The sequence below is a fragment of the Gopherus flavomarginatus genome, chromosome 24, assembly GCF_025201925.1.
Source record: "Gopherus flavomarginatus isolate rGopFla2 chromosome 24, rGopFla2.mat.asm, whole genome shotgun sequence".
Taxonomy (NCBI): domain Eukaryota; kingdom Metazoa; phylum Chordata; order Testudines; family Testudinidae; genus Gopherus; species Gopherus flavomarginatus.
This window is the reverse complement of record NC_066640.1, coordinates 15,836,057-15,854,781: the sequence shown is the minus strand read 5'-3', so window position 1 is coordinate 15,854,781 and position 18,725 is coordinate 15,836,057. Positions and strand designations below refer to the sequence as shown.

The following is an 18,725-nucleotide window of genomic DNA, read 5'->3' as shown; positions in this document are numbered from 1 at the left end:
GTTAATATTCCAAAGCCCCAGAGGGAGGGATTAGCTGCCTTTGGATGGGCCCAGCTGTCTCCTGGTTTGTCACAAGAGGTGAAAGGGAATCTAGTGGGAGTGGGCCCGTGCCCCTTTCTGAGGCCTGGGCAGTGTGGTCTGCCCCAGCCATGCTCTGCTCTGCCTGGTCTCTTCCCAAGGTATTAAGCTGTTGCTCCCTTGGCAGGAAGACTCGTCTCTGGAGCCGGATGCCCTGATGGGTGATGTGCACAGCAGCACTGAGGATCTCCTCTCCATAGACTTCGCTCTCCACGGCACCGAGTATTACAGAGACCTGGGGCTGCCGAACCTGCCAGAGGCCAGCGCGACTCCAGCAATGGCAATGCTGCCAGTACAGACAGGCCAGGTGGTGCACAGCTCTCCTGTACTGGAAGAGAAACCTGGAGGCTTGGGGCGAACACTTGTGGGCATTGCCCGCCCCGATCCCATCTCTGGCTCAGTGCAGTACAGGGAGACCAGCTGCCATTTCCTGAACAGTGACTCTGCTTGCTCCTGTGTGGCAGGGCCCCAGGACAGTCCCCCTGTGAGGGGGTGCCTGGCAGAGCAGGGTAAAGGACTGGAGCTGCATGAGGATGAGCAGTCCTTCCCCGCGCTAATGAGATCCGTGTCCACCTCACGGAGGCACAGCTGGGAAAGCCCCGTGTCCCCTACAGAGAGCGAGCGCAGGTATGGCAGGCTCAGCCAAGCTTGTGTGGGGCCTGTGGGGGGAAGGAGGGAGAGAGGATGCGGTGAAAACAGCACCTTTCCAGACATCTGAAATCAGGGTTCGAGCCCCCGGCAGGTAAAAAGGGGCTGCCGCTTCTTTGGTCTGGGATGCACCTGCACTTGCTGTGTGACAAAAAAACTCCCCTAGGCTGGGGGTGGGGCTGGTGTCCCACTTCTGGGCTTCCCGAGACTGAGAAGGGGGCAGTTACGGGTCTTTCCCTTGGTTATTCATGTTGTGGCTACGTATGGCACCCAAGGGTCTGAAGTTGATCCCTGACTACCAGAGGCCCATGTCCCCACAGGCTTTTCAGTGTAGCTGCTGTAAGCCCAGTGTCTCAAGGAGCTGGCAACCCCAAGACGCTGCTTCCTTCCCCAGCCAGAACTCCCCAGAGCTGAGCGCTGGCTTGTGGCTGTTCGCTGCAGGCACCAGACTGGGCCCTGGGGCCAAGCTCCCCTCTAGTTGGAGGTGGCAGGACCAGTCTGGAGCTGCTGCTGCTGGCTTGACAGTGACTGTGCCGTCTCTGTTCTGCCCCAGGACACCCCAGCTCCAATAAACATTCAGGGAAAGGACTCCAATTCCCCGGGTTTCCCTGAGCCACCCATCCAGTAGGCCTGTTCTCTGCCGACATCTCTGCTCCTCCCCCTGCAAGAGGCTGGCTGGCGCAGCCCACCCAGAGCCGCAAAGGCCTGTGCAGTGCTTTGGCTAGAATGCTCAGGCAGCCCAGATCTCTCTCTACTGCTGGGTGGTCCCCCTCCCTAGTCAGCCTCTGCCAAGGGAGGCCTGGAAGCCTCTCACTCCCTGTGCTGTGTGGGATGTAAACTCTTGCAGGAGGCCTGGGTGTGGGGGGCTGGGACAGGCTTTACACCATCAGCCGCTTGGCGAGGAGCAGCAGCAGCAGCAAGAAGGCCCTTCCCAGCAGGCCCAGGAGCTGGAAAGGGGATCTCCCCTCCTGGGATGAGTGGGGTCCCTGCCTGCATCCCTTTGCCCCAGTGGGGAAGCTCTGGAGAATGGCACCAGCCCATCCTTGTCCCCTCAGCTCTGGCCGAGCCAGCAGGAGGTATTGGGTGGACAGCTCTGCCAAACCAGCTGCTCTCCCCTGGAGGAAGCCTGCCCATGTGATCCCAGCACTGACCCTGTCCTCCCTGGCAGGCCACATACTCCTCTGGGTTTCTGTGGCTGGAGAGCGGGTGTTCTGTGGGTAAGGCTGAGCCAGGCCTGGAGCTGCCTCCTCCACATGTGCTCTGTCACACACAGGCCTCTGGGCAGGATTTCTGTGAACTTGTGTCCCCTTGGGACGAACATATTGATCTGGCTGCCGGCATGGAGGGAGCTGTGAGCCAGCAACGACTATTTTTATCTCTTCCTCCTTATAAGGTGCCCTGGAATTATCTTGGGCTGAGATCTTGGCAGTTCTTTATCAGGCACAGGCTTTGGTCCTAAGACCTATTGTTGTTCCATGTGCCGTGTATCATTCACGGCTTACACTGTGGCAGGAGCATGTGACCTAGTGCACAGGCGGCTGGCAGCAAGCCACAGCCTTGGTCAGTCCCCTTTCTGGGTGATTTACGATATGTGGAGAAGGGGAATGTCTGGTTCTCCCAGGACCTGTGTCTGGCTAGCAGGAGCCAAGTGACATGGATCAGCACCTAGGTCCCACAAGGTAGCGTCAGATTTTCCATTGGTCTCTATTCATCACTCACTCTTATGTGGCTCGCATCCTGACAGTGCTTTCCCTCAGCACACTAGGAATCACCAGGGCCTTGGGGGACATGGGAGAGTTATCCTGGTCTGTGGCCCCTGAAAGAGAATTTCTTTGTCCTGCCTATTTAGCAGCCTCCACTGTAAGTGTGTGGTGGCAGGGTTTACAGGGCAGTTTCATGGCAGTGGCTCCCTGCCTGCAAAATCAGGCTTTTTCAAAGGGAAAGCCCAATGTGATTTTGATGGTGTTTTAGCCAACAGGAGTACAGCATTCAAACTGAGTCAGCCATGCTGCCTGGGCAGCTGCCCATGTCTGTCCCAGAACCTCACAGGGGCTGGGCAGGTGTCAGCAGTGTTTGCTGGCACAGTCTGTCCTGCAGGAGTATGGGCAGGTCATGGACATGCTGATAATTAGAAAAGCTGATCTATACGTTCTAGAGTGATGCACCAAATGCACCACAGAGGGCATAGCTCTGGGCACTGTGACTGGGCATAACAGATGCCATCTATGCTTACCATGGGGTCCCCCATCATTTTGGGGGTGGTGGTTACAGTGGCTGGTAAAGTTGGGCTGGAGCCTCTAGACAAATTATCATAATCCCTCTGATTGTAGGGACTCAACAGATCACTCTGGTTTTGCTCTGAGTTACGCAGTGTAACCAGAACCCTGGAAGGTGCAGCTGTGGCATAGTTATTATCTCTTGCATCATCTACCCTGGTCCTCCGCCCACGCTCTCTCCATCCCCACCTCTGGTTGCGTTCTAAACTGGCCCTGCAATAATCCCTCCTTTGCATGCATATGTGGGATTTGGGCAAGCAAACCTGGTTGCTATCTCCTTGGTGGTGGAAACAGCTGCAGTGTAAATGCAAGCTCAACTCCGTCTCCTGCTGCATAGTCCCCTGTAGCAGCACATCTGTGCAAGGGACTGTGTGTGTAGGTGTGTCCGTTCTGGTGACTCTTTAACACAGTGTCACAGTTCAGGCCAACTGCACCAGTGTCCCCCTCTGTGGTCCAGTAAGGTCACACACTTTTAGGCTCCCAGCTCCTCAGGCCTCACCTCTCTTGGGCAGAGACCCGCATCTCTCTCCCTCCTGACTGGGGTATGCCCAGGCTGCACGGTTCTACACGGTGATAGCCCCAGCCAATCAGATGGCCTAAGCAGTCAGCTTCTGCACGGTGCTTTCTCTACAGAGGCTATAAGCAGCATAACTCTGAGAACCACTCAGCTCTTTCCAAGCAAGTGCGTTTAGTTCTAAGGTGAAAGCAGTACAGAGAAAATATATTAAAAACACTAAAAGAGCCTACAAGCAGGCTAATGAGCTCACCAGAGATCACCCCTAATGCCAGCCAGGGCTCTGGCCGGCAGACAGTCCTTCAAACCCCCAGGGATTTTATGTGGTTACAAGTAAGGGGTCTAGCTCAAAACAAGAACCACCATGAATCGGTCACGCTCTCCTTTCTACAGTTCAGGCTTTAGCTCCTCAGATTCCAGGGTAGTAATTAGCAGACAGTGGTTCTGTCCTCAAGGCACAGCTGGGTCTGATGGTGTGAATTTACATTCACCCCCCCACACCCTGAGGCATTTCCTAGGAACCCACTTCCCTTTGTCCCAAAAGAGCCTCCGTGTCTGGCCTGTTGTTTAGAACAGACTCCTTTGAGGCTCACAACACTTCACAGGGTTTACTTTGGCCACATCGCCCCTTAAAGAAGTTGCTTCCTATTCCACAATAATCCATAAATTTAGCATTCAATACAGTGGACTCTAACCCGCAGATAACTTAAACTTAATTCAGAGCTGTGAAGGGTTGGGGCCTATCTTCTAGCACCCTCCTCCTACTTACCAGGCCAGGTTTTGCTCTTGGAGAGCCAGCTTGCTGCCTGGGGTCATTCTGTCTGAGCTCCCTTCAGAGAATCCAGGGAAGCCGTTTCTAGCAAGGTTTGCTGTTTATTTTAACCCTTCTGAACAAAACAAATCAAACCGCATGGATTCTTCCCTCAAAGTCTGTGCAGGCGGAGAGGTCCCTTCCCCACATCTGGCCCTCACACCAATAGCTTCAGCAACCCAAAATTCCTGGCTCTGACCTCAGAGCCTCAATAATCCAGGACTTCCCACAGTTTCCAGCAGCGGTCCGTTAGGGGCACCCCCTTCCCCTCAGCTTTCTGGAGTCTCTCCCTCTCTTATAAAGATCAGCTAATTAAGTTTCTGCTCTCCTCTCAGGTGCAGCGGGCAGAGCCTGCAGGCAGCCAGATGCAGGCGTCAGACCCCAAAGGGATTGTACACTTTATACCTTCACAAATACGCTTTTTCCAGGCTATGGCAGGAAATTGCCCTATCTGTCACCCCCAGGCTGCTGCCCAATGTAGTTGGTACCTGTAACAGGCCTTTCTTGTCCTCAGCTGGCTTCCCTTGAATGGAGACACAGGTGTGGCTTTGTATGGCCAGCCTCTGCCCACCATCCACAGGCTAACAGCACGAATCACTGGCTTGGGCCGTCACTGAGGGCCAACAGCCTTTGTGGGACAGACAGGTCTGGTGCAGAATTGGGCCTGGATTTCCTGTCTGTCCCTAGGGATGAGGCCCTTGGACTGGTGGCTGTAGAGGAGGGCACAGACCGGTGTCCTCTGTCAGCCCCCTGCTGCCTTCCTGTGGTCTGAGCTGGCTTCTGTTCCCTGAACTAGGCTAAGCCTGGATGCCTCCGAGATGGCCAGTGACCTGGAACAAGAAGAGCTCGAAAGGATCCTGCCCTGCCTGGCTCCCTGTGTGTCCCTGGAGCTGCCCACAACTGGGGTGGAGGCCTGGGGAGGCAGTGGCAGCACTCTGATCAAAGTGGAGATAGAGCCCCTGCACCTGAACTTCGCCATCGTGCCCGATCACGAGGACACAGTGAGTGGGCGTGAAAGCCATGCCCGTGGCACATTGTGGGGAGGGGGAGATGCTGGACTGCAGGACATGCAGGCTCAACCTATGCCCTGTCTCTCCAGGCTCTGTTCCTGACAGCACTACCCCCAGGGACCTCAGCACCTGTGAATCCTCAACTGTGTCCTCGCTCTGCTCTGGGACAAACTGCTCCAGCCCCTGGGCCCCGAGGGGTCACAGATGCATGTTCCTGCGTAATAATAACTTGGGTCACTTGGCACCTTCTGTGCCGTGAAGCTCACAGACCCCATCAGAGCCCCGGAGAGTAGGGACATCTCCCCCATCTTATAGATGGGGAACCTGATGCAGAGGTCACTGAGAGTTCAAGCCAGTTAGGAATAGAGCCCAGGTCTCCTGATTAGCAGCTCCACCCAATATCTTTGTTTCTTTCTATTCACTATATGTGAAAAGGAGACCTGTACAAAAGTTCTAGGCATGGAACCAGCTGGTAGACAGCAGATATCACAGCAGCATATACTTCTTCCATGCCATCCTAAAGCCCAGACCCTCAGCCCTCCACAGAAACTCTAGTAAATAGATGGCTTTTCCAGCATGTGCTGTGATCATAACTCTGGTTAAATACCAAAGAGTGCATGGGATGTCAGCCTATTCCAAGGGTTTGTTTCCAGTGTAATCGGTTTTGATGGGAGGCCCTGATTTATACTGTGTGGTAACTATCTGGCTGTGACTTCCACCAAGACGGTGGGGTGGGGTCATCAGCAGAACCCTGCTGGTGCTCAGGACCGGTGCAAACCATGTGCCCCTGCAGCGTTGCTGATTCTTGTCTTTTCCAGGAATATGGCAGCAATGGGAAGAGACTGAGGACAAAGTCTGTCCCTTCCACCTGCAACAAGGTTTCTTCTCCTCAAATCTCTCACAACCTGGAGGTGTCGCTCCCAGTTGCCAAAGGTGAGTAAATACCTGGCATGAAATAGGTTAATTGTACAGATGTAGTCTTAGGAATGTGCGCTTGCAAGAGATCCTGTGGAGAATCCTGAAGTCTGTGCAGCCCTGGGTATGGACTCGGGCAGCTTCAGCTACACTGTTTGTTGCATGCTAGCTGAGTCAGAGCTAGTGTGGTTACGTCTTCCCAAGCCAGAAATTACAGCCCCAGTGTAGACGTACCGTGAGTCTGATCTAAGGAATTTCCATAGCCCCTGTTACTGTGGTATGACACGTCGTAGCTGTCTCCAATGACACCTTGCCACAGAACGTGTCCGTGGCTGAGTGTGGTGTCGGATCCCTGGTTGCACACAACAACAAACAGTGCCCTGTGGACAGAAAGCAGCATCCGAACAACACAGTTTCTACATGAGCCTCAGTCCCGCCTGTCAGGGGCACAGTGCAGGCTTCCCCTGGCAACCCAGCTTCCAGAACAGCCAGTGATGTGCAGCCAGCAAGTACTGAGCCTGCCTGGGATGGGATAAACCAAGGCAGGGCGCAGCCTTTAGAGCAGAATCGCAGAGATTCTCATTCCTGGATTGGACAGGCTTTAGGCAGGCTAGAGAGAGAACTGACCATCACCTGGCTGGGTATCCTGTTGGGGTTTATGATCCCTTTGCGAAGTTCCCCAGGAAAAGCTGCTGAAACACAATCCCTGCCCAGAAAGAGCTGCTTCCTCTTGACTCCTGCCCATTCAGAAACCCCTTGCTTCAGAGCAGGGTGACGAGACAAAACTCGTTCGAGAGCACGAGGAACTCATGAGAACACCAGGATTTGACCATGGCCTGTCACCTCCAAAGCTTCCCACCTCACGGGAGCTCTGTTTTGTCCACACCTAGGGAGCCTGTTGCTGAAATCTCCATTAATGAGCCCACCAGGCTGCCATCAAGCAATCTGTGTGTATCTCCGGCCCTCAGCTGGGAAAAGATGGGGAGGGAGCAGAAAGAGGATGCATTGGAGAAGTAGTGCAGGAGGTCAAGTAGCTTGGGACATATGTGATGAACTGAGCTCTTGCCCTCCGATTTCAAGGAGCATGTGAAGGAGGCAGAGAGGGAATGGAGCTAAGAAGGGACAGGTTGGGAAACCAAGGCAGACTCCACAGCGACCCTTCTTCCCCGTTAAAGGGAGCGTGGGAGCCCAGCAGGCCCAGGGTTAATTGTACCTAGCTTGAAAAGTGACTCTCTGCCAAGGGACAGCCCAGGGAGCTGGCATCCCCACTGACCATGTTCTCCCTGGGTTCCAGGTATTGAACCGCCTGCGCTGGAGACGACTGAAAAGGACCATGTGGCCCCAGACCACGTGTAGGTGTCAGTGATCCTGGAGCAGGGGGTGGGTCAGTGATTCTCTAAGTTCTTCTGAGTTGCTGGGGATTTGGATTCAGCCTCTAACTGTAAGAGAGCAAGAAACAGCAGTGCCATGAGCCGTGGCAGTGCCTGCTCTGGGACGCGCCCTGGACCCAGGGGATGCTCTGAGATGCGTCCTGGGCTCACTGAGATTGTCAGCCAAACAGCTGGCGTTTCATGCTGTGTGAGGCACAGTGTGACCCTGCAGGTGGGTCTCCGTAGCTAGCATGCTCCCCCCATCAGCTGCTCCTTCCTAGTCACCAGGGTACGAGGGAAGCATTTTGCTGGCTCTTGCTACCTACCCCTAGGCATGAATCTTGTCCTGGGCTGGGCCTGGGCTGCGTGGGAGTTTGGAGCAGTGGCTGCTGGGGCGACTTCCTAACCCCTTTCCTCCTCCATGGCAGGCTGATCGTCCAGCAGGTGCTGCAGGAGCTGAAACAATTTCATGGGTGAGTGTGGGGCTGGGAGAGGGGACCTGGGGGCTGGATAAGTCTCATGGGCTGTCCTACCTCCCAATGCCCCTGGGGCAGCTCCCATGCAACAACCCCCCAGAGTGCACAAGGCCCACCAGGATCCACCCAAGACTTTCCTAGGAGCTGACATCCACAGTGTACATGGCCCCTAGCACCATCCTGGGAACAGGTGTGCAGGGCTTGCCAGGCACCTACATGGGAACTGCCCCACACCAACCCCCCAACAGGGTGTGCAGAGCCTGCTGGGGTACCCCTGGACAGGCAAAACTTGCTCCCTTCAGAAGCTCTGGGGCAGTTTACTCTTCCTCCCAGTCTGATGCCTTGTCCTGTTCCACTGTGCAGGGCGAAGCAAGGGGCCTGCACAGCCGAGGGCAGCAACGAATCCCAGCAGAACCTTACATGGTTCGAGTTTCTGTCTAATGAGTAAGTGAGCCATTGGCATGGGTGCCCCACAACCCCATCCCAACTCCCCACCTATTCAGGCATCCCAGCCAGCTGCCCTAGGCAGGATCAGGGCCTCATTGTGTTGGGTGCTGCACAGATGCAGCCCTTGCCCCAAGGAGCTTACTGTCCAAATAGGCGGCAGGGTTACTCTCCTCCTCTTGTAGACAAGTGCTGCGTCACGGAGGGGAAGTGACTTTCCCAAGGACATGCAGGAAGTCATTGGCTAAGCTGGGACTTGAACCCAGGTCCCAGAGAGCTCAGCACCTTCATCACAAGGCTGCAGATGTGGGAGGTGACTGAAGCTCATGAGATTTGGGGAACTCAATGTTGGGGGGCTCTCGGGGGGCCTGACAGTGAGCTCCATCAGGAGTCTTTCCTGGGGGCGTTGTGCATGGGACACATGCCTGTCCCAGGGCTTCCTTGGCACTTCCCACCCCCTTTGTCTTCCCTTTAGATGAGACTCCTTTCCTGGCTTGTTTCAGGGCTGAGGACAATGGGAAGAGTGATAAGATTGAGAGAGGCACCAAGGTGAAGCGCCGGCTGAGTTCCCTGCGGAGCCGTGTCACTGGGTCCTGGCAGAAGGATAAGGTGAGGGAGAAAAGCAGAACCCATGAGGGGCTTTCAGCACTGTCACCAGAGAGGACGTAAGCTCCCCGGGGTCTAGGGTAGGGTCTAGCTGGGCTGCTGTGGGACACGACAGCAGCCCAGCCCCTAATACCACCTGCTAGGAGTGTCGCTCCCTGGGCTCTGCCCTGGGCCAGATTTGATCAGGACATGTCCTGGCTGCTCCAGAATGGGCTGCCCAATGTGTGAGGAGTTCCAGTCAGGGAGGATGTTTCCTCCAGATGACAGCATGGCCTCCTGTGTGGGGCAAGGGTGAGGAGGGGTCTGGCAGGGCTGGCTGCTGGGCTGCCCTGGGGAAGCTGTCCTCTTTCCAGTGCATGGACCCTGTCTGGGGCACAGCCCTACCCAGGCAACAACCCCCGGGCAGGGAGCAGGTGTGAATTTATATTCTAGGGTGTAGTGCAGATGTTTTGCTGCACACAGACTGCATCCTGCCCTCGGTCACAAGTGCACCCACCCTAGCGGGGCTGCAGAGACTCTGGGGCTGGCTCAGCCCCTGGGGAACACATGCGGGCCAAGCACTAACCACACAATTGAACTAGCACTAATGAGCCCAACGTGCCTGCTGAGGGATCAGGGGTGTGTGTGTGTGTGTGTGTGTGTGTGTGTGTGTGTGTGTGTGTGAGGGGTCAGCTGGGTGTGTGCACGTGGGTGTGTGCGTGCGCACCCATAGCGAACTCCTGCTACACTGTGCCATGACACTGCTTTCCCCCTTCTAGGGTAAGAACAAAGACCAACCAAAAGAGAGAGAAAAGAGCCAAAAGAGGAAAAGGGTCAATGGGCACCAGCTGGTGCCAGGGACGTTCTCCAGCTTCACCAGCTGTTCACTGTGCGCCAAACCTCTGGTGAATAAAAATGGTCTGCAGTGCCTGAGTGAGTATGGCTGATACCATGGCCTGGCTGTACCTGTCCACCCTCCCTTCTGGCCTGGCTTGGCCTGGTTGTGCTTCCTGTCTGGCCTGGCTGTACCCGCTCCCCCATCTGTGCCTGGCTTGGCTTGGCTTGGCTGTACCCCCGATTCCTGCCAGGCCTGGCTGTACCCAGGAAGCCTGGCCTACCCGCTTTGTTCCCAGACTTCCAGGGCATGGCACCCTGTTCATTCTCATTGGTCTTAGCTGCCCAGGCATCTCCTGTCTCTTTCCCAAAGGAGACTTCAGGGTCAATTTGTTTCTTTAAATTTTAGATTAACAAAAAAGGGAAGGTCAGGAAATGCTCTGTCCTTTCTGAGTAGCCCTGAGAGCATTTTTGGGCCTGCCTGGGGCTAGCCTCTCTGGGCTGCCTGGGCCTAGTCTTTCCTTCCCAGAGACACAGATGTTTCAGCTCCACATGTGATGTGGGAACAAACATGGGGAGTCAAAAAAACATCCAGGGCTTAGTTAACCAAAGCCAAAGTGAAATGCTTTCTCCCCCCATACCCTACACACACACACTGGGGCTTGGCCCTCCACTGTGGGGCTGCATGGAGAGTGCTAACCCTGTGCAGAGGCAGGACAAGCTCAGTGCATCTAAAGCGAGAGGAAAACATCCCTAGGCTGTGGGGGGGGGAGGGCTCTCCTCTGTGGAATGTGCTGGGCAGACAGGACTTTATCCTACGCATGTTCTCACCCCTGGGCCTCGTCCCCCTGCTTCCTGTGCTTGGTGCGCGGGTGAAGCCACTCAGGGCACTGCAGAACATTGGCCTTCCAGAGGGAGCAGCAGGAGTTTGGAAATGGCAGGTTCTCTCTCTGCACCCCATGCCCCTTGGCAAAGCTCACGCCCAAGCGAGGGATCTTCAGAGGTGCTCAAGGTCAGTAACGCCCTTTAAGGGGGAGGAAAGGACTGGTCACCTCATGCGCTCTTCATGGGAAGCATCTTTTCCTTTGTGGCGCCTCGGTCTGGCACTGAGGTGTAACAGGGGCTTTTACAGACACAGGTGGACCAGCTTGCACAGGGCCTCTAGCCGGGTTTGTAACACAAGCTCTGATTATTTTGTATTGCGGTAGCTCCTAGAGGCTGGGAGCTGCACAAACAGGTAACAGTCAGGTGGCCTCTGCCCCAGAGAGCTTACAGTCTACAGGTAAGACAGAGGAATACAGGCAGAGACAAGGTGCCCAAGGAAAGATTGAGACGCTGCTGGTCGGCCTGAGAAGCTGCAATTGGAGTTCCCCAGCTGCCGGGCTGTTGCGTGTGTTGTAGGTATAACAGCTGAGGAAATGTCAAGGAGGGGTTTGAAGGAGGACCAGAAAGTGGCTTAGCAGATGTTTATAGGGAGTTCCTCCCATGCAGGAGGGGTGACATGGTTACAGTGAGGCCCTGGAGTGCTGGGATCTTGACTTTCCAATGAGTTACATCAGCAGTGACTTAGGGTATAGTGCTCTGTGCTGCCAGGCAGGAGATTCCACCTTGATACTCAGGTCAAACCTCCTTCGGGAGCTCAGACCTGTGCCACTGCTTGCCAAGTTTCTTTTCACTGCCGTTGGGATCCTGGGTTCATTTCCCCAGGCTGGCGTGCCTTAGGGGCTCAGGCTCTGGTCTGCTGTGTAGGAGAGCCCAATGCCTGGATCATCTAGATGTGTACATGGTTCAGTGTGTCGCAGTCTAGAGCAAGTGCCCCGGGCCGTGTGTGAGCTGGAGCTGCACAAAGCTTGAATCTGAGCTGTGCTGTAGGAGATCTGTGATCTTGCATCTCCCATGAACATGCAGACACCAGACCCTGGCACAAGAGAGAGACTCTGAATCTCACTGGGACTCTGTGAGTCTCCTTTGGCGTTCCTGGGTGCCTAGGAACATTGTGCTGCACTGGTTAACATAGTGTGGTGGGCTGGGGCTCCGAGAGTTTGTTCTTGCGTGGTGTTCCCCTCAGGTTACCTTGGCAGGAGGTCAAGTCATTGAAGAGAGCTCTATGACAGCTGCTGTTATTAGAGGCCCATCTCCACCCAGACCAGGACTGAGCCCAGCATGCTGCAGGCTGTGGAGAGACCAGCATTCAGATTGGGCTGGACAGCTGCTGGGACCTGGAATCTTTGCAGGCTGCACCTGTGGGTCAGTGATGAAAGCTTACACCATTGGCTCAATTTATGCAAATTAGGAATGGCCCTGGGGCTCCTGTGATGTGGCCCTTGGATAGGCAGCGCTTTGGTCCCTCTCCCTCCCCTGCAGCAGCACAGCCAGAGTGACCTCCTTCTTCTTTAGCAGTGATACCGATGCTGGCCAGGTGGCAGTCCTGGAGCAATAGACCATTTTCCACCCTCTCAGAATTGGCCCCCTGCCCCTCACATTGGCTGTTCCTATTGTTCCTGCTCAGTAAAAGCAGTGAGGAGCCTGCACTTGTAGTCCCAGACCTGCCTGCTGCTGGTGCTATTTCTGTGTTGACAGCGTTTTAACAGCAGTGCCACGACATGGCAGAAGAGAAAACAAGTTTAGTGACATAGATGAGCAAGCAAATTACAGGGGAGGCCAGAAAGAGAAGGGATGGAGGGCTGGGTAAGAGGCCTCAAGTCTTTCTTGTTTCCCATGGGCACAGATGGTCTAGTAGCTACTCTGAGTAGACTATGACCTGGATTGCCAGTGAGAATCAGAGCCCTGCCCCTTTAAGTAAGAAGCATAGCAGGACCTGTGCTCCTAATTCAGAAAGGCAAAGAGGAGTCAGTTTGTTGTTAGTAACATTAATCCATGCTATGAAAGAGGAAATCATCCTAAATAGCTCCACAGAAAACATACTTGCCTCCCACTCTCCATGAGATCGCACCAGCCAAGCCTGGAATGTGGGACACCCTAAGGTAAAAAGTCCCTTAATGAGGGAGGCGAGGCAGGCAGCTGGGTGCCAGCTTAGAACCACGTGGGGTTCAGGGCATGACTAAAGAACATTTTATGGAGCCCCAGTTTCAGGAATGCGGGTGATTCACAGACTAAGCCCTGGTGGAAAATCCACACCCCTGTGTGACATAGTTATATCAACCAAACCCCTGGTATAGACAGTGCTCTGTTAACAGAAGGGCTATTCCTGTTAACATAGCTACCGTCTCTCAGGGTGGTGGAGTACCTACCCTGACAGGAGATGCTCTCCCATTGGCAAAGTCAGTGTCTTCACTAAGCAGCACTGATGCAGTGCCGTAAGTGTAGACAAGTCCTTAGAAGTGAAATGCCAGCAGGACTGACTAGAATTCAAACTAAGTGGGTCCTCTGCAGCAATTGGGACCCCATCACTAGAGTCTAGACAGAGACAGCCCCCATTCTCAAGTGTAGAAAAGGTGGTGTGTCTAAATGAATCCTTTCTCATAAACATGCTCCCAATGTTTATGTAACAGGAGTTAGATGAATCCCAGGAAGCCACTGCCAGGAGCAGAGCTCTCCAACTCGGCTGTGCCATGGAAGGGAGCCAAGGGTTTGCCATTGAATGTGTTACAGCAAGATTGTCTCTGTTCTAGGTGAAGACTGTGTGAGGCAGTGTGCAGCCCTCAGTACCATGGGCATACGAAAGAGGGTCTGTAGAGATCTACCTGCCAGGGACATGCTGAACTCTATAACTGCGACCAAAGCACTTTGCAGATTTCAGGGGAGCTCTTCTCCTCTTTGAGATTCGATGTCACTAAACCCTGGTGAATCATAAAGGCTGGGGGACTGTCTGGCTCAGATATCAGCAATGGCATATAAAGCCTTTCACCTTGATATCACTATTGCCCGTCTGTCCCAGTCTGACCCCTTGCTTGCTCTCAGTGGAGAGACTCAATGGGTCTTGGAGAATGAACTCCTGCTTAGACCCCAGTGCTGGGCTGAGGAATATTGGTGAGGGAGCATTGCTCTGGCTCATGTTATACCTGTTCTGTGGCCATCAGTCTCTGGGGTTCTTGCGCCAGCATCTTTCACTAGTGGTGAATTAATTTCTGAAGAAGAAAACAGGCTCAGGCGTCTCTTCTTCGTCCCATGCTCGGGTTCTGACATGTTAAAGTGACCCCTCATCTTGCCAGTTGTGTTTAATATATTGATGTCTGCACATTTTTGCCCTGGGCTCCCCAGTGCAGCACTAGTCAGCTAATGTAGGCAGGCAGTGCTTGACCTGGAAAAGGGCTGAGTTCTGTGAATTCCAACAGGAAACTTCTGCTAATAGCCCTGACAGAGGACTCTGAAAGCCAGGAGTAAATTTGAAATTTGACATTTCTAGAAAGAGAGACAGCTGCCTAAAAGCTTCTATTTAGGGAAAAGAGAGAGACAAGGTTTGGCTAGTGTGACATGGTGACAGTGATAAATGTGCTGGGAATCCCATTTGGAATGGGAGATTACTGACAAGAGTCCAATAAAACAACCAGCAGAACCAGGCCATGGTGATACTGTGCTAACATTGCTGTAGGCCGAAACAAGGCGAGATTTCAAGCAATCTGTGAAGCTGACTCAAGAAGGGAACCTAACTGGGAATGTGCTGCCACATATCTGCATCCTAGTGGATGCTCATTGCAACCCCAGGAGTTTAGAGAAAGGAGGCAGGCTGGCTCCTTGCAGTCAGATGACTCTGTTCAGTGCTTCTCCTTTTTACTTTTCATCTTCTTTTCCTTTCAGTTCAGCATTGCTTTTTTACTTGCCCCTCCCTGGAACAGTTTCAGGATCCTATTCCCTCCCTTGCCTGACACAGCTCCAGGATCTTATCTCCTCTGCCTGGGGAGTGGATAAGCACACCTGATACTGATGGAGCTTCTCTTGATGACATGTCTGGGTTGTTTCCTATCTCCTATTTGTTCATTGCCAATAACAAGTGTTTTATCGTGTAGATTATTAAACAGCATTGGAAGGATAATGCTGTTTCCTTTGTCACTATCCAACCCTCATTTGGGTTTGGTGACACAGTATTTGAACTGGTTGCTGTGCACACTCACTATACTGACGTTGTTCAGATGCCCACAGGACACATGCCCCCAACATCAGATGTTTTTCCTGTGTCAATTTTGAAAAATTATAGTGACACGCAGGGCTGGTTTTAGGGGCAAGCGAAAGCCTGGGTGGGGGGTGCCAGCCTCAGGGTGGCTGTTTTTGTTGGGAAAATAGAATGTTTGAAATAAAACGTTTCATGTATTCCATATGTGGATTAATTTTTCACTAACCTCCTAGAATGTTCCTGGACCTTTGCATGCAAATTTATTGTCTTATATCACAGGAATAAATCATGCATGCAAATCATTCATCAAAGTCATGAATTGGGCTACAGATACAACAAAAAATAAGGTATTCAAAAGTTTAACAAGTGAAGGGAGAGCACTGAAGATGCTCCTTGCCTGGGGCACCATTTGGTCTAGGACTAGCCCTGCTGACACGGTCTGGGCTGTATCTCATCTCTGTGAAGCACAAATATAGTCTGTGTCTTAGGATGATTCTGTCACCAGATGACAGCCTTCTGTTTACCCCCAAATGGTATCCTCATTGTTATTTATTATTTGTATTCCCACGGAGCCTAGGAGCCCCAGTAAAGGGCTAGGTGCTGTACAAAGGCAGAGCAAAAAGATGGTTTCTACTGCAAAGAGCTTATAATTGAAGTCTAATATAAGAGCCGACAGATGGAGACAGGGTATGGGAATACAAGGAAACAGACTGTATAGGCCAGCATGATAGGCAGTGGTCTCAGCACACCATCAGACTAAACATGCTCCAAGTGCAAAGGGCAGCCTGTGTGTTTGAAAATGTAGCTAGTCAGTGATGGAGGCTGGCATCCTGGGCAGATCAGAGGTGGGCGTTGACATTTGAATAGTGAATGAGAGAGGATTGGCAGGCTGGTGCTAAGTCATGAAGTCAAGACAAACAGTTTGTTTGATGTGATAGAGAAAGAGCAGTGGAGGGATTCAAAGAGAGGGATGTTATGGTCAGGGTAGGGCTAGGAAACGGATCTTTACAGCAGTGTTCTGAATGGATATGAGTAGGGCAGGATTGCATTTGTTAAGGTCAGTGAAAAAGTTGCATCTCATCATTAGGCAAAACGCAGTTATTTTCAATCCTGGTCATATCTGGGTCCCCTCTTGGAATCTGGTCTGTCACGACTGAACTTAGTATTATGAAAACAACTAGGAGAGTTCGTTGTTTCAGTTTGACAAAGCTGATGGCAAAATGAATTTAAGTGTCTCAGGTCTTTTAGGGCCGTGTTTAATCATTGACATTCAGAACTTTGTGTCTGATCAGTTCAGAATCCAAGTAGAGAAGAAAATATTTTAATAATAAGATGAGTCTGTAGGTGAATTATGCTTTGTTCACTGTACGATGGCGTTTGAGCATAGACAATGATTGAACAAAATACTGCTGTGTCTCAGCCACTTGTATATGCAGCTTTGGAACCATTTCACAAGAAACAAATAGACTTTATAGTTAAGGACAGTATTTTCATTCTCAGTTGTGCTTCTACACAGCTTTGCTAATGCACCTCAGTACCATCTGAGGCACCCAACTCTCCTCATCATTGCAGTCAATCCTGCACAGCTTTGTTGACACAACCAAATCCTGTCATGCAAATAACATCCTAGATTTGCAGTCCTGGGCTTCTCCTGAGCAGACCTGGACAGTTCCAGATTTTAGTGTATTGATTCTGTGATAACTAGGCTGAGACCCTAAACTTATTTAGCTTTGAATACACGAGCTTGTGTTTTTTTTCCTACAGGTATTTTAGTAGCCAGGTACTGAAATCAAAGGATTAGCTTGCTTGTCAGAATCCTTATCAATAATGCAAAAATAAAAATAGATTGTTTTTATTTCCAGCAGAGTGAACGTATTAATTCATATAATACATCATACAAGCTCTGCATCAAATGCGGAAACTAAATTTCCTTTACTGTATAATGTCTCGCTCTATGGCAATAGTTGCTTTGGAAATACATATTCATATTAATGCCTTCCACGCTGCTGGCTGCATGAGGGACACTGTATCTCATAGCTGAATTCTGCTTGAAAAACGTCTCCATTGCTGCAGGATGCCCTGCCCCTGGCTGCAATTGTCTTAGCTGACAAAGATTTCAAATACCACTTTAGTGCTGTCTTTATTGAATGGAAAATTGCATCATAAGTTTAATATGATTAATACCACATTTAAAGTAAAGCCCTAAATGATCTTTACACAAACATATGAACTACCTTGCTAAAGCTGTCAGCTGAGGTACTAAACACCATTAATTAAAAGCCTAGCTATTTGTTCCTAGTCATAGACTTTTGCTGATGAAAGGCAGGGCTTCTGGAAAGCCCCTTTGGTGAAGATTGTGTTTATCTAGAAGCTCCTACAGGTCAGGTAGCTCTTTGAAAGGAAGAAAGTTTGTCATCCATCCCTAGGATTAGGTTCAAATAAGTTATTGGCCTTGTTTATAAAATGCTAAATGTTCATAAAAAACAAATGCTATTGTTTCAAGTATTTGAAGAGGGAACTGACTTGCTGTCTGAGCATGCAAAGAGACTGTGAGCAGTGGCCAGTGGAAATGGTCAGGGAACCATAGAATGGGTAAACAGATTCTCCTGTGGATTCCTCTCCTTTGCCTGTGAGGGATTCTTTGTGAGTCTGGATGGATCCTCATTACGTGCTGCTCTAAACCTGCAACCTCTTGGAGAAAGAGTGTTGATGTGGTTCAGAGAAGCCCTAGAGAGATCAGTTCTCCATGAGATTGATGTTCTTTTCCCTACAGATCCTGGCTTCCCGCAGGCTTTGGAGGGTAACCTCCTCATTTGAAAGAAATGCTGAGATGACCCTCACAGAATGACCAGAACCCCTCACCCTTCTGTCTTGCATCTCACTGATAAATAAGTTTAATGAACACAGAGCTAAGGTGGCCCTACACAGCACATGAAAGCCAGTGTGCTGAAAAACAACAGTGCACAGCATCTTGCTGATTGGGAACCTTGGTCTGAGCACGCAGCTTGCATGCTGACCTCAGCTCTGGCCTTGAATCTTGCTATGCTGCTGGGCCTACAGCTCTACCTCCCCACGGGGTTTGCAAGCTGCTATGATGAGCCCCTTATAGAGATATAGCTCCTCAGGGGTCCCAGAGCTCTGGCTTCAGCCCAGACCCGCATGTCTACATTGCGGTTTTAGTGCCACTGCCTGAGCCTCACTCAGCTGCCACGCCCGCCGCAGGCGCTGTACACAGTGTAGACGTGGGTCTCTCCTTGGAGGCTGACTCGCTGGGTTTAAATTGTATATTGTGGCAGTGCCTAGAGGCCATTGCGATTGGTCTGGTGTGATGGGGACATGGCCCGCCAGGCCCCTTCCCCGCAGCACTGGGGGGGGGGGGGGGATCGCTGACCGGCCTGTCTCTCTGCGAGCCTCGGGGTTCAGGCCCGACTTTAACCTGCCCCCCCCCCGTCACACCCCGACCCCCCGCCACTCCTAGTCCCTCTGTGTGTGTGTGTGTGAGAGACACACACCCCCCCCCAGCCTGGCGCATGCGCAGCGCGGCGCCTCTACCTGCCGCGCTCTGTTTCCGGGTCATAGGGGCAGTTCCTGTTGCCTGGCGGCGGCGACCCTCGGTAAGTGACGGGGCCGGGGGTGTCGGCGCCCCGGTCTCGCGCGCCACCGCCGCCGCCCGGCCACTGCCCGTGAGCGCAG

At 52.3% G+C, this 18,725-nt stretch overlaps 1 protein-coding gene across 3 annotated transcripts in view; it reads left to right on the top strand.

Annotated features, from left to right (window-relative positions):
- The first annotated feature begins 219 nt into the window (after window positions 1-219).
- Window positions 220-18,725, top strand: part of LOC127040383 (rho guanine nucleotide exchange factor 18-like) — a 29,987-nt gene continuing 11,481 nt past the window's right edge. The window contains exons 1-9 of one of the 3 annotated variants that reach the window (XM_050934490.1): window positions 220-705; window positions 5,124-5,328; window positions 6,156-6,270; window positions 7,547-7,604; window positions 8,051-8,095; window positions 8,462-8,542; window positions 9,046-9,151; window positions 9,907-10,060; window positions 17,806-18,165. In XM_050934490.1, coding sequence (XP_050790447.1) covers window positions 236-705; window positions 5,124-5,328; window positions 6,156-6,270; window positions 7,547-7,604; window positions 8,051-8,095; window positions 8,462-8,542; window positions 9,046-9,151; window positions 9,907-10,060; window positions 17,806-17,849 — 1,278 coding nt within the window. In that variant the 5' untranslated portion in view covers window positions 220-235 and the 3' untranslated portion in view covers window positions 17,850-18,165. Of the gene's footprint in view, window positions 706-5,123; window positions 5,329-6,155; window positions 6,271-7,546; window positions 7,605-8,050; window positions 8,096-8,461; window positions 8,543-9,045; window positions 9,152-9,906; window positions 10,061-13,593; window positions 16,598-17,805; window positions 18,166-18,725 lie in introns of those variants that run through there. The other 2 variants (XM_050934489.1, XM_050934488.1) reach the window with 2 other exon arrangements.